This window comes from Oryza glaberrima, chromosome 10, assembly GCF_000147395.1.
Source record: "Oryza glaberrima chromosome 10, OglaRS2, whole genome shotgun sequence".
NCBI lineage: Eukaryota > Viridiplantae > Streptophyta > Magnoliopsida > Poales > Poaceae > Oryza > Oryza glaberrima.
Genome location: NC_068335.1, coordinates 4,213,273 through 4,226,009, shown reverse-complemented (window position 1 = coordinate 4,226,009; position 12,737 = coordinate 4,213,273). Strand labels below are relative to the sequence as shown.

The following is a 12,737-nucleotide window of genomic DNA, read 5'->3' as shown; positions in this document are numbered from 1 at the left end:
CCGCCCGCTGACAGGTGGGGCCCGCCTGTCAGGGTCGTCGTCTTCCTCGCGCCGCCGCCGCCCGAAACCCTAGCGCCGCGCCGCCGCCGTCTCTTTCCAAATCCGGCCGATCCTTTCCGTTTCCGGTGAAATCAATAGAGGGGAAATGATCTTCTCGATCTCCTCTACCTTTTCCCTTTTGGAACTTCGGCTAAAATCGTTTGGAAAGCGGAGGATTCGATCTCGAATCGGATCGGTCTCTCTCCTCCGAACCCTAGACTTTCCTTCTCGTCGCCGGCCGCCGTGGGCCTTCGCCGCCGTGTTCTTGCCCCTATAAAAGGATCCCCGGTGTCTCCGCTACCCGTCGCCACCCTCGCCTTCGCCTCTCGTCGTCCGTAGAGCCCTAGCGCCGTGAGTCCTCGCGCCGCCGTCGTCGCCGCCGCTCCAGCCGTGCGCCGCCGTCGCTCCAGTCGTCGCCGTCGCTCGGGAAGGCCGCCGTCGTGGTCGCCGTCGCGTCGCCGTCCTCGTCCGCCCCTTCGTCGTCGCTGTCGACCGCCGGAACTCCGTCGCCGTCGTCAAGCCGAAGGTTTCCGCCGCTTCTTCCTCGTCGCCGACGTCGTCCGGTCATCGTCCGCCGTCGCTTTGGTCGTCGGTGAGTTCGCCGTGCCGTCCGCTACCCGTAGGTGCTCTCCGTTCGCGCCGCCACGCCGTCGTTCGCCGGCGAGCTCGCGCGGTTCGGTCGCCGCCGGAGATGACGTCATCGCCGACGTCATCGGTGCCGTCCGCCGTGGTCCGGCCGTGGACCGGTCGATCTCGGCCGTTCGTTTTGGATGGATCGATCTCGGCCGTCCGTTCCCGTGAACCGTCGCTGTGCACCCGGTCCACCGCTAACCCTAGCCGCTGACGCAATAAATCCTCTTTTCCTTTTCAAAAATAATTCATTATTGCGTCATAATTCAATTAAAATCCATATAAGTGTTTTAATCCGATTTAATCTTTAAAAATTCATAACTAATTCATCTTAGCTCGGATTTAGTTGGTTCAAGTCTCTAAATTTTTCTAAAATTGAGATCTACATGTTAAAAATATCTACATGTACTGTTCATGCTTGTTTATGTGCTGTTTTGGTGTTTTGCTCTTTTCTGTTTAGATTCCGACGTTTCCGGAGAGTCCGTTTTCGCAGGAGAAGAATTTGAAGAGTTCCAAGGCCAGCAAGGCAAGTCACACAGATCCCAAACAACCCCTTTGAGCATGTTGATCCCGTTTAAAGCTATTGTTTCTATTCAACTATTGCATTTATTTTCGAATGTCATTGGGTGGAATTAACCTATTGTTTGTTATAGCCCTTTTGTTCTTGATTACTTTATTCCTTGATACCTTGGGTTCTTATAAATTGACTAGTTGAGCTTTATATTGGTTCAGCTAGATATTAGATGTGATTGCTTAGCCATGCTTAGAAACATTAGCACACTATTGGGATAACTTATGACTCCCTGTTATTCAATGATGGCTGAATGATAACTCATGATGGTTAATCATGATTGGTTAATTAATTAATTTGCCTACTAAAACCTGTTAATGGTGGGTTGTGAGCACATGGTTTTGATGGACGTGCTCATGACAATTAAGGACCGGTTCACGAGTTTCGGTTGTGAAACATTAACCGTGCCAACCACAAGCCAGCGTGGGCAACGGCTTTACCTTTTGTATAGCATGGTTCATTGCGGGGCACCAGACTGAGAAGTGGCGGAGATAAGCCCACGGGGGTCGCTGGGGAGTCCATGCCTTGTTTATAAGGGGGTGATTATGATCCAGGAACGGTGCGCTGTGGTGGATTGTGTTGTGCGAGGGGTACTGTCACAGCTCCTTTCTGAGGTACCGTGGTGGTATCAAGGCGCATGGTGACATGTCGTGGGGCTGTGTCTTGTGGGTACAGTGGTACACCTCTGGTCAGAGTAAAACTATTCGAATAGCCGTGCCCACGGTTATGGGCGGGTCAAACAATGTCTTTCGTGATTAGTCTCATACCTCTCATCATAATAAAAGATACTATGACTGGTAATAATTTGATTAGCTCCTGGTTTGGAATGGTATATTCCTGGTTTGGAGATAGAACTGTGTAGCCGGGATTGGTTGTTCAGAATGGTTGGGCCTATGCAACAGGGTATGTTGTATAGCGTTGGAATAATATTGTTTAATTATTACTCAACTGTTTTACTAAATTCTGAAATGTTTATTAAATGCTGTTTATGCAAATGAAACCCTATTATGCCATCCTTTGTTATCCTGTGCACTTGCATATTTGCTGCGTGGCTTGCTGAGTATGTCATATACTCACCTTGCAATCATTCATCAGAGGAGGAGTTCTACAGTGATGCTGATGGTGTGGAGGATTAGGTGTAGCCCTGGTCAAGCTGCCTGTGGAGTGGAATCGTCTGCGCCGTTTATCTTATTTTCCGCTGCTTAGATCTTTATTGATTGAGAGGAACTATCTACCTCTGTAATGACATTTTATTCGCTTATTAATTAGAGTAATAATTGTACTCTATTATCAATTTGTTATTGTGTGCCTCGGCTGATTCCTGGACGAGGGTTCGTGCACATGTAAGCGTTTGGAATTTTGGATAGAAATTCCGGGCGTGACATCCACCCAAGCTACACATCTTGTCATACGATGATGTCTACGGCCTAAACCCTGACATTAGTTTTGGGTGGTAGCCTACAGAAGCATAGTAGATATCAATCAAATTGTCAAACTAGAGCAGAGAACAATAACATAAACTAAAATATACAAACCTGTTGACGGTGCTTGCATATACAGAATTTCATTCGGATGCAAGAGATATTCACCAAATAGCCAATCACCTTGTTTCAACAAATCCATATAACCCTGCACTCCACCACTGAAAGTCGTACCTTGCATTCATGTTACATGTAGTACAAAGTTATTCTCTTAAGTTGCAGTTAGAGTCATGTATCGTAGAAAAGTACCGCCAATATGTAATGATTAACAATGACGGTTGTGAGCGTACCAGCATAATCCATGTATTGTCCTTGCCATGGGTTGGTACCATTTGTTGGTGGATGCATGGGAGAACCACCTGACTAGGCCCTGCAAATATCAGCAAGTAAATAGTTAAAAACATTCGTATCCATGCAAAATTAAACAATTGAACTGATAGTAGAAATTCATCCACTAAAACATACCGGCCTCATTACTCATGCGAGGAATCTCCATGCTTGTCCCTGTGAATTGGACACATCAGAAAGCATCAATAGTTGAGAAAAATAAGAAAATTGTGAAATTACATGGCAGCGGAGACCCAGCGCCGAATGACGCAAACCCTCCTTTACCTATAGTTGCCCTAGAAATTTGGGTCATGGTAGGGACCCCGTGGCTAGTCCTTGTAAATGCAATTAATTAGCGTGAAGTGAAAGGACATGTGGACATATTGAAAGGACCTTGATGTCACCTAGAAGGGGGTGAATAGGCAATGCGGAAGATAAAACTAAAAAGGGTTGGATTGTCTGATACCGAGTTAGAGAGTCCTATGGATCGGATTGTCCAAACTGAGATCGGACTATTTGACCTACATAGTAACAATCAAACAAGTAACAACCTAAAAGCTCTACATCCAATTCACAAGTAAGGAGGAGAGCTCAACTAACAACATGATTGGCGTGGCACAAAGCGATGCAACAAGAAGGTAAAGAGAGTGAGGATATCACTGAGATTTACGTGATGATGTATTTTGCGGAGTTCAAATCCTTGAGGGGATTCCAATCTCCGTCGAGAAGCTTGCAAAGAGCCCGGTCTTTTTTCAACCCTCTCCTCGTGAGGTTGCACAAATCCACTCCTCCTTTCACTAAGGGTATCTATTTCCTTGCGGAGGTGAGATCCGGCCTTCACAAACTTCTCTTGACCAACCACAAGTAGATCGGTGGCCCAAGAATAACACCTAGCTGTCTAGGAGTCCTCAACCTCCAAGAGTAATAAACACCACACAACACTTGGACAAATCATAGTGCTCAAAATAAAGAAAAGTGCACACTAGGCTCCCAACCTGCAAATCCACACACAAAGATCCAAGTCACAAAGAACAAGGGGGATTTGAGATAGAGAGGGAGAGAGCTCAAAAATCCAAAGCACTTAGCACAAAGCTCAACCCAAAACAAGATTTGAATGAAATGAATTTGAGCAACTCTAGAAAACTGTTGGTGGGGGGTTTATAAAGATCCCCCCAAAATGTGACCATTGGAGGGGAGTCTTTTATCCCACGTCAGATAGTCCGATACTAAATTGGATAGTCTGAAAATTTAAATCTCCAAGGCAACGAGATACAAAGAATGAATTTCCATGAAATATCGGACTTTCTGAGACATCGGACTATCTGATGTTAAATGGGATAGTCTGATATTTTACAAGCAAAAACTTCGTCCTCAAGTAGAGACTCAGGTTCCATGAAATTTCGAGGTCTATGTTTCATCAGACTATCTGATCCAACATCGAATACTCCAATACTTAGAAAAAAACTCACTCGAGAGGAGTTTTCAAAACAAGAAAGAGAGTGAAGTTCCATGAAAAATCGGATAGTCTAATTTCAAATCGGTAGTCTGATGTTGATGAAGAAAAATGCAATAACTTTTTTACTCCGAAGTCCGATTTTGATGATCTTGGACTTTAAAGAAACCTAGTTAGAGGATATCAAATACACCATAAAACATGAGACAAAACCTTCAAGAGATGTTGAAAAACTTGAAAAGAAACACGGTGTAAGTGTTGTGACATGTAAAACAACTCGGAGTTGGAATTTGCTTAGGTTTTTCAACTCACACAAAGATGAATTATTTTAAACACTAGTATTCAACCAATTATATGCATGTGGTATCCCTCTTAATAATACAGCATCCTAAACTCAAATGTAAAAAAGCAAAGTTATACCAATAGGAATACCTTCATACCATACTTGGAAGGTTACCAACGTCAAGGACATTTGATCATTGGGAAAATCTCATCTTCTTGATCTTTGGCATTTCATCTTCAATTTCTTAAATGATTGATGCGGATAATCCATGGCTTCAAATGGCCTCGCACGGTCCATCACAACAAAGTCTTCACTCGTCCTTCACCATCAGTTTCGGTTGGTCGGTGTCAAGCCCCTTGCTTGCTCTTCACCACCGCATGGTCCATCGCAGTCGAGCGTCACTTGCGCTTCACCGTCTTGCCATAGGTAGTCACTTCGTACCCCCTCATCTTCAATCTCTTCTCTTTAATTCTCATCCATCGATAAGTCCATCTTCTAGCTTCTTCATTGGACTAATCACTTGCTTATACACTCAATAAGCGCATTAGTCCCTTAATTGTTTGTCATCAATTAACCAAAACCCACTAAGGGCATAGATGCTCTTTCACATATGCGTAACAATGTTACCCAATCGAGTCGAACATGTGAATGATGCAAATCCTCCTTGCTAGTGTGAGGTTGCGACATCTAGAGCCTTGGGAGGAACCACTTGAGACATGGGACTAGGCATCTGAGGCATGGGATGGACCATTCGCGTTCCCTCTGTCATCAATTCAAAAACATCATTTAGTTGTGTAACAATTCCAATTGTCAAAAAGTAAGCATATTGCACAAAAATGTCTTACGTGCATACAACACAAACTCACCCTGCCACTGAGAGGTGATGGGCATTGAGCTTTGCGGGGGGGTACCTATTCAGGGTGCGCTACAAAACAATATATTAGTTTATAATTGAATGACGCATATTTTATCATTCCGTAAGAAGGTTTTTTACCTAGAACTAGGGCAAACCCACATAGGCGTTCCGAGATTTATGCGATCGTTGGAAAAGTGGGTACCTCACGAAAAGAAATTGACCGTCCTGCATGAGCAGCAATTGATGATCGTGTGGAGGCTGAGGGGCGTGCTGAGGTGGACAGCTGGGAAGAGGTAGACAGCCGCTCCGGCATTGGCTCGAACGTCCTTCTTGTAGACATCTAACGAATGTCGGCACGACGGGAGGCACATGATTCACTTACTTTTTTCACGAAGAAAGTCGACCGTGGCCATAACTTCATGGTTAGTACCCACAATCCCATCTCTAAACTTCTCCCACAAAGTTTTGGCCTCCCTTACTAAATCCCCTGCAATTTCGGTATGCAAGGAAGGTAGTAACAAGTTTAGAAAGTGTCTTCGCATGAACAACGAAACACCGATGCAACAAAATCTTTCAATCTGAAGTAGTACAGTCAAGTGAGCCAGGGTTGCTAGCTGCATCTCATATATTTGGTCAAGGTTGGCTAGTCCGCGCTTGTCGGGATCCTCGGGTGGAAACAGTCGGATGCGAATCAGCGATGAGTACTAGGCCATGTATTTTCGTAAGTGTTGTGGTCGTATGCCTTGTTCTCCTGAACAACATCAGCCTGCGCTTGCGATTATGCCTCTATCCATGGGCTCATCCTTGAGTATATAGAACGACAATACATGTTATCAGCTTGTCTCTTTTGCCTTCGGTGAAAATAGCATCAATAAACCATTACTTATTGCTCGTAGAATTTGGAGTAATGTACAAAATGAACTTATGTGTGCACTTCTGGTGGAACCATAAGTCCAATGGGAACTGGGACATCCAGATCTAACTCCAGAACTTCTACTAGCCTATTAATAACTACATTGAAGTAGCAGGATGAGGATGAATGGAGGATGTGATCTGTGAAGGCTAAAATATGGAGCTCCTGCACCCTTCTATTTATAGAGGGAGATACCTTGGACTATAATGGCCAAATGGGCCACCCATCCCGGCCCGGCGTGAGCATGACCAGGCACGGGCGCACGGCCCAAGATCAGCCGAGTCGGCACGGCCCGACCAACACACCGAGCCATGTTGTGCCTACACATTGGCTGCACCAACGACCGAGGCATGACCCAATAAGACTCGGGTCATGTCGAGCTGTCCCAAAGGCACAACAAGCCCACCATGGTCCTTCTCGGAATAAGTCTATTTCTCCTCCCTAGTCTATTTGGGATATGTCCTAGGAATTCACTTTGACTCCCTTAACTAGTGACTGAATCTGATTCGTATCCCTGAACCACAATACCGGATATCTCGATCCCCCCCAACTATTAAAATCGGTGCAATTTGACTCTCTCGATGGTTTTGGAAAGCATATTAGTTGACGTGGCGCTTACGTAGCGGTATTGACCTGATCTTTGTTCCACGTGGCGCTTATGTAGGATTAGAACTAAAAAATATGTGTGGTACCCATTTGTCATTCACACAGAAATTATAGTGGGACCTAATGACATGTGGGGAAAACATGTCATCCTTTCTACTTACATTCTTCCTCCCACCTCTCTCTCCCTTATCTCTTTCTCCCCCCCTCCCCTTCTCTTCGGCTGGCACCGGTAGGCGGGAGCAACGGCGGCGAGCAGCGAGCATTATTCCCAGAGCACTATCTTGGAGCCGTTGTGAACGCCGCCGTGGTCCTTGCCGCCATGGAAGTGTTAGATGGATCTCCCTCCCCTTGAGCCCAACGGCTCAAGGGGGCCTTGACCCGCGCCCTGATCAGGGGCGCCTAGCCCAATGGCTGGTGGGCCCCCGTCACCCTGCGCCATATAAAGAGGGGTGGAGGCTGGGGTGGCACATGACACGAGGTTCACGCCGCCAACTCCACCCCACAAACCCTAATCCGATCGAGAGGGGGCGCAGCCAGTGACGGGAATGCGCCACCGCCGCGCCACGCCTGATCGTCGACCACGACTCCCACTGCTACGACCACCGTCGCCGTCAAGCACATCGTCGCCGCAGTCCTTGTCAAGCAGAGCGACGACAACGACGATGGCCAGGACTTCCTCCTCATCCAACGCATCAACCGGTCACATCCCTAAACCCTTTTCCCTTAATCTCTATTTTTTTCAATCATTCAACCCAAATAGAACAACCCAACTAGATCTACACCTAGGTGATCCAATAGACAACCCTAACAATGGTATCAGAGCAATCCTAGCATTTAGATTGGTTCGGGAAAGAAATCCAAAGATCAAAAGAAAGAACAGCACACGATCCGCACGGGTCGAAAAGAAAGAAACCCTACCTCGTCGCCGGCCGTCGCCGACGCCGGCAAAGAAAGAGTGGGGCGGAGATCCCCGGAAAAGAGCAAGAAAGGGGGAATAGAGACTCACCGCCGCCGGCGTGCGCGGGAGTCAACCGCCGTCGGTCGCCATTACGCCAACGCAGGAGAGAAAAGAAGGGGTGGCGCCGCGCCGCTGTGCTCGCCGGGCGCCGCCGCACCGCGCTCGACGGCTGCGCGCGCCGGCGAAAGGAGGTGCGACGGCGCCAACGCGCCGTGCCGCCGGGCCGTGCAGCCGCCATGCCACCGTCGCACCATGGCTAGGGTTTCGGCCGAGAGAAGAGAAGAGTGACTAGGGTTCGGCCGGCGGCTGGGGGCTCGGGTTTTGCTCTCCCGATCTCCCCGCTCGGCCGTCCGATCGAAACCCTAGCGATCGGACAGCCGACGTCGGCCGGACCGCTTTTGGCCCAAGAGGGAGCGCGCGCTAGGCCTCTTTCCCGGCCCAGGCCTAGGTTGCGGCCTAGGGAGGGGTGAGAGCCCGCATGTGCATATACCAGGGCCGCCAGAGTCCAATTTTGGTCCCTCGGGGCCGAAAGAAAAAGGAAAAGAGTCTATTTTTAGTCCCTGTTTCAGATGCATTTACAATTATAGTTATTAAATGTGTTTATTTCTAAGCAATTTGAGCCAACGTGAAAATTGTTTAGAGAATAGATAAATGTGAGAAATGCTTCTGAACATGTATTTTGTATATTTTCATGCAAATTACAATAGAATTTTGAATTGTTTTTGCATGATTTACCTCCGTTTAAGATTTGAACCGAAGGGTTAATTTTTACAGAGTGAATAACAGAATTTTGTCATTGTTTATATGAATTTTATATAGATCTTCTGCTGCAAATAGATGAAATTGATGAAAATTAGTGTTTCTAAAATTAAATTTCGAACCAACAGGATAATTTAATTTTAGGAACATTAATTATGTGCTATGATGTAATTTTCTGACCAACGTTGATAATTGTAATGTTATAGTTATGGCTCTATGTGTTATGTCTATTTTCTGCCCAATGGTGATGTAGACTTAATACATAATAATTTTAATATTAATTTTGTTCTCACAATACATGATTATCTCAGGTGGCTACTCCTTGATGGGTTACATTAAAGATATTCCGACCCTGAAAGGATATAACTACGAAGAATGGAAAAGAGAACTCGACCTTGCTTTTATCTTGGGAGAGGTGGACTGGGTGTTGACTACTCCATGTCCTATAGAACCTGCGGACCTTGTCAGAGGTGAAAAAGAGTCAGATGCTGAATGGCAAAAGAGAGAGAGGAACAATGCTCCCCTCATCATGTCGTATGACATTGAACATGTGAAATGGTCCTTAGCCAATAAGAACTGTTTGGCTGCGGTAAAGGACACGATTGAGCCAACAATATTGGGCTCAATCCCAGAGTATGACACCGTCTCTAAGTACCTTGAAAGTATAAAGAGCCAGTTTACTGGTTCTTCAAAGTTTTATGCGACACAGCTGATAAAACAGCTTGTGACAGAGAGGTACCATGGAGGTGGTGTAAAAGACCACATTCTTAGGATGAGCGACATGGCTTCCAAGTTGAAGCCAATGGATTTGGGCATCTCAGATGACTTTTTGGTCCATCTGGTTATGACCTCATTGCCAAAGAACTTTGACAACTTTGTTGTCAACTACAAAATAAGTCTAGAGAAATGGAATCTTGAAGAGCTCATCTCTAATTGTGTGCAAGAGAAGGAAAGAATCAAAGAGACCAATGGTGCCTCCAATAACCTTGTTAAAGATAACAAGGAAAAGAGCCATTGGTCACCCCCCTTAAAAGCAAAACAGCCTCAGCATCTGCCTCAGTAACAACAGTTCACAGTTGAGACAAGATCAGTGTCCCCACTACAAGAAGACAGGGCATTGCAAAAAAGTTCGTCCTGACTTCCTGATAGTGATCATGGCAAAGAAAGGTGAGAACATTATTACATTTGTAAATGAATCTCATTATGATTGGTTATTCTAGATCCACATGATGGATTGATTCTGGAGCAACTATTCATGTGTGTAATTGTTTAAACGGATTCCGTTCGATGTGGACTATGCAAAGAAGCGAAAGATCCATTAGAGTTGCCAATGGAGTTGAAGCAAAAGTTGAAACTATTGGAGATCTTCGCCTAGAGCTCACGAATGGCTTCACACTTTTACTTCGAGATGTTTTTTATGTCCTTTCTTTGCAAAGAAACTTAATAAGTGTATCCAAATTGGATTTTGATAGATATGATTGCCATTTTGAAAATGGCAAGTGTGAACTATGGTATAATAATGCATGTATTAGTCTTGTTGTGTTGCAAGATGAGATTTATTTGTTATCTCTTTCTGAGAATGTGAATATTGTGTCCTCGTTGACAAAAGAAAAGAAAGCGAACTCCTGATGTCTCATAGAAATTATGGCACTGTCGTTTAGGCCATATTTCGAGGGGGAGAATTGAGAGACTGGTTAAGAATGTAATTCTTTCTCCATTGGAATTCTTAGTTTTAGAACAATGCATAGAATGCATCGGTGCCTAAAATACCGTATGAGCTATGGATCCTCCGTGTGTGGGGGAGTCTTGCAGAGGCTAAAGTATTTAACCTAAATCTTGGGAAGTTGGACCCCAAAACAATAAGCTGCCATTTTATTGGCTATCCTGAAAGATCAAAGGGTTATCATTTCTACTGTCCAAACAGTTATACAAAGTTTGTAGAAACGATACACGCCGTCTTCTTGGATTAGGGGGAGCTCGGTAGTTCGAGAAATTGATCTTGAGGAGAGGCGGGTGTCTATACCCGCTCCGTCGACTCAGGAACCTTTCTTCTCTCTACCTACTAATGTTGTGCCTCCAATGCATGACGTTGCGGTACCAACACATGTTGTTATCTCTCCTGTGGCAACAATGAATGAAAGTGAGGAACCTATTCTACAGGATTCAACAGAAATTATTGCCACACTAGAGGAGGAGCTGCAACAGCCTCAAACAGATAATGTGCCAGAACAGGAGGCCCCTAGAAGGTCTGAAATAGACAGAAGATCGGCTATCCATGATGACTATCATGTTCATAATATAGAAGAGTCGCATATGGAGGATGATCCCACCTCATATGAAGAGGCCATGAGAAGCGCTCGCTCATCTGAATGGTTGGAAGCCATGAAAGATGAAATGAAATCAATGAAATTAAACAATGTCTGGGATTTAGAAGAAATTCCTAAAGGAGCCAAAACAGTAGGCTGTAAATGGGTCTACAAAACCAAATATGACTCCAGAGGGCATATGGAAAAGTTTAAAGCGCGACTTGTGGCAAAAGGCTTCACGCAAAGAGAAGGGATTGATTACAATGAGACATTTTCTCCAGTCTCTTGTAAAGATTCCTTGAGGATTACAATAGCACTAGTGGCACATTATGATTTAGAATTACATCAGATGGATGTAAAACGGCATTTCTAAATGGAGATTTGGAGGAAAAGTATACATGGCACAACTAAAAGGTTTCGTCATGAAAGGAAACAAAAATATGGGATGCCGTCTAAAGAGATCCATTTATGGATTAGAACAAGCTTCGAGACAGTGGTACTTGAAGTTTGATGGGACAATAAAGAAATTTTGGGTTTCAAGAGAATGTTGAGAACAACTGTATTTATTCAAAGTTTAAGAATGGGAGATTCATTTTCCTAATTATGTATGTGTATAATATTCTACTGGCTAGTAGTGATGTCAGTCTACTACAGGAAACAAAGAAATTCTAGTCCTCAAACTTTGACATGAAAGCCCTCGGTGAGGCTTTACATGTTTTGGGCATAGAGATTCACCGAGATAGAACAAAGTATGCATTGGGACTTTCTCAAAAAGCATATATAGAAAAGGTGTTGAAGAAATTCAACGTGTATAGATGCAGTGCTACACCTGCTCCTATAGTCAAAGGCGAAAACTATGGGGCATCGCAATGTCCTAGAAATCAGTATGAGCTCAATGAAATGAAAACAAAGTCATATGCGTCAGCTGTAGAAAGCCTACAGTACGCGCAAGTGTGCACACGACCTGACTTGGCATTTGTTACCAGGTTACTTGGAAGATTTCAGAGTAATCCAGGTCCAGAGCACTGGAAATTGGTATAAAAAGTCTTGCGTTATTTGCAAGGAACAAAAGACCTCATGCTGCCTTATAGAAAATCAGAATCGCTCTAGATAGTGGGGTATTCAGATTCTGACTTTGCAAAAGATAATACAAAGTCAATGTCGGGATACGTGTTCACCCTGGCAGTAGGAGCTATTTCATGGAAAAGCTCAAAACAGACCATCACTGCAGGGTCTACTATGTATGTCGAGTTTATAGCATGCTATGAGGCAACGGGGCAGGTGAACTGGCTAAAGAAGTTTATACCCGGTTTTAAAGGTGGTTGACAGTATTGAGAAACCGCTAAAGTTATACGGCAATAACGAATCCATAGTAATGTACACTCACAACAATCAGTCAAGTGGTGCTACCAAACACATTGACATAAAGTACTATGTTGTGAAAGACAAAGTCCGGGATCAAACAATCAGTCTCGACCACATTAGAACAGAAAGAATGCTCGCGGATCCGCTCACGAAAGGCCTACCTCCCAACGTGTTTAAGGAACATGTAGCA

General features: G+C 44.8%; 1 protein-coding gene across 1 annotated transcript; it reads left to right on the top strand.

The window, feature by feature from the left end:
- Positions 1-9,201: 9,201 nt before the first annotated feature.
- LOC127752681 (uncharacterized) lies at positions 9,202-9,939 on the top strand. The gene has a single exon (XM_052278085.1). The coding sequence runs from the start codon at positions 9,202-9,204 to the stop codon at positions 9,937-9,939; it is 738 nt and encodes a 245-aa protein (XP_052134045.1).
- Positions 9,940-12,737: the final 2,798 nt, after the last annotated feature.

Coding starts and splice junctions, on each gene's coding strand:
- LOC127752681 (XM_052278085.1), top strand. CDS start 9,202: ATGGGTTACATTAAAGATATTCCGACCCTGAAAGGATATAACTACGAA.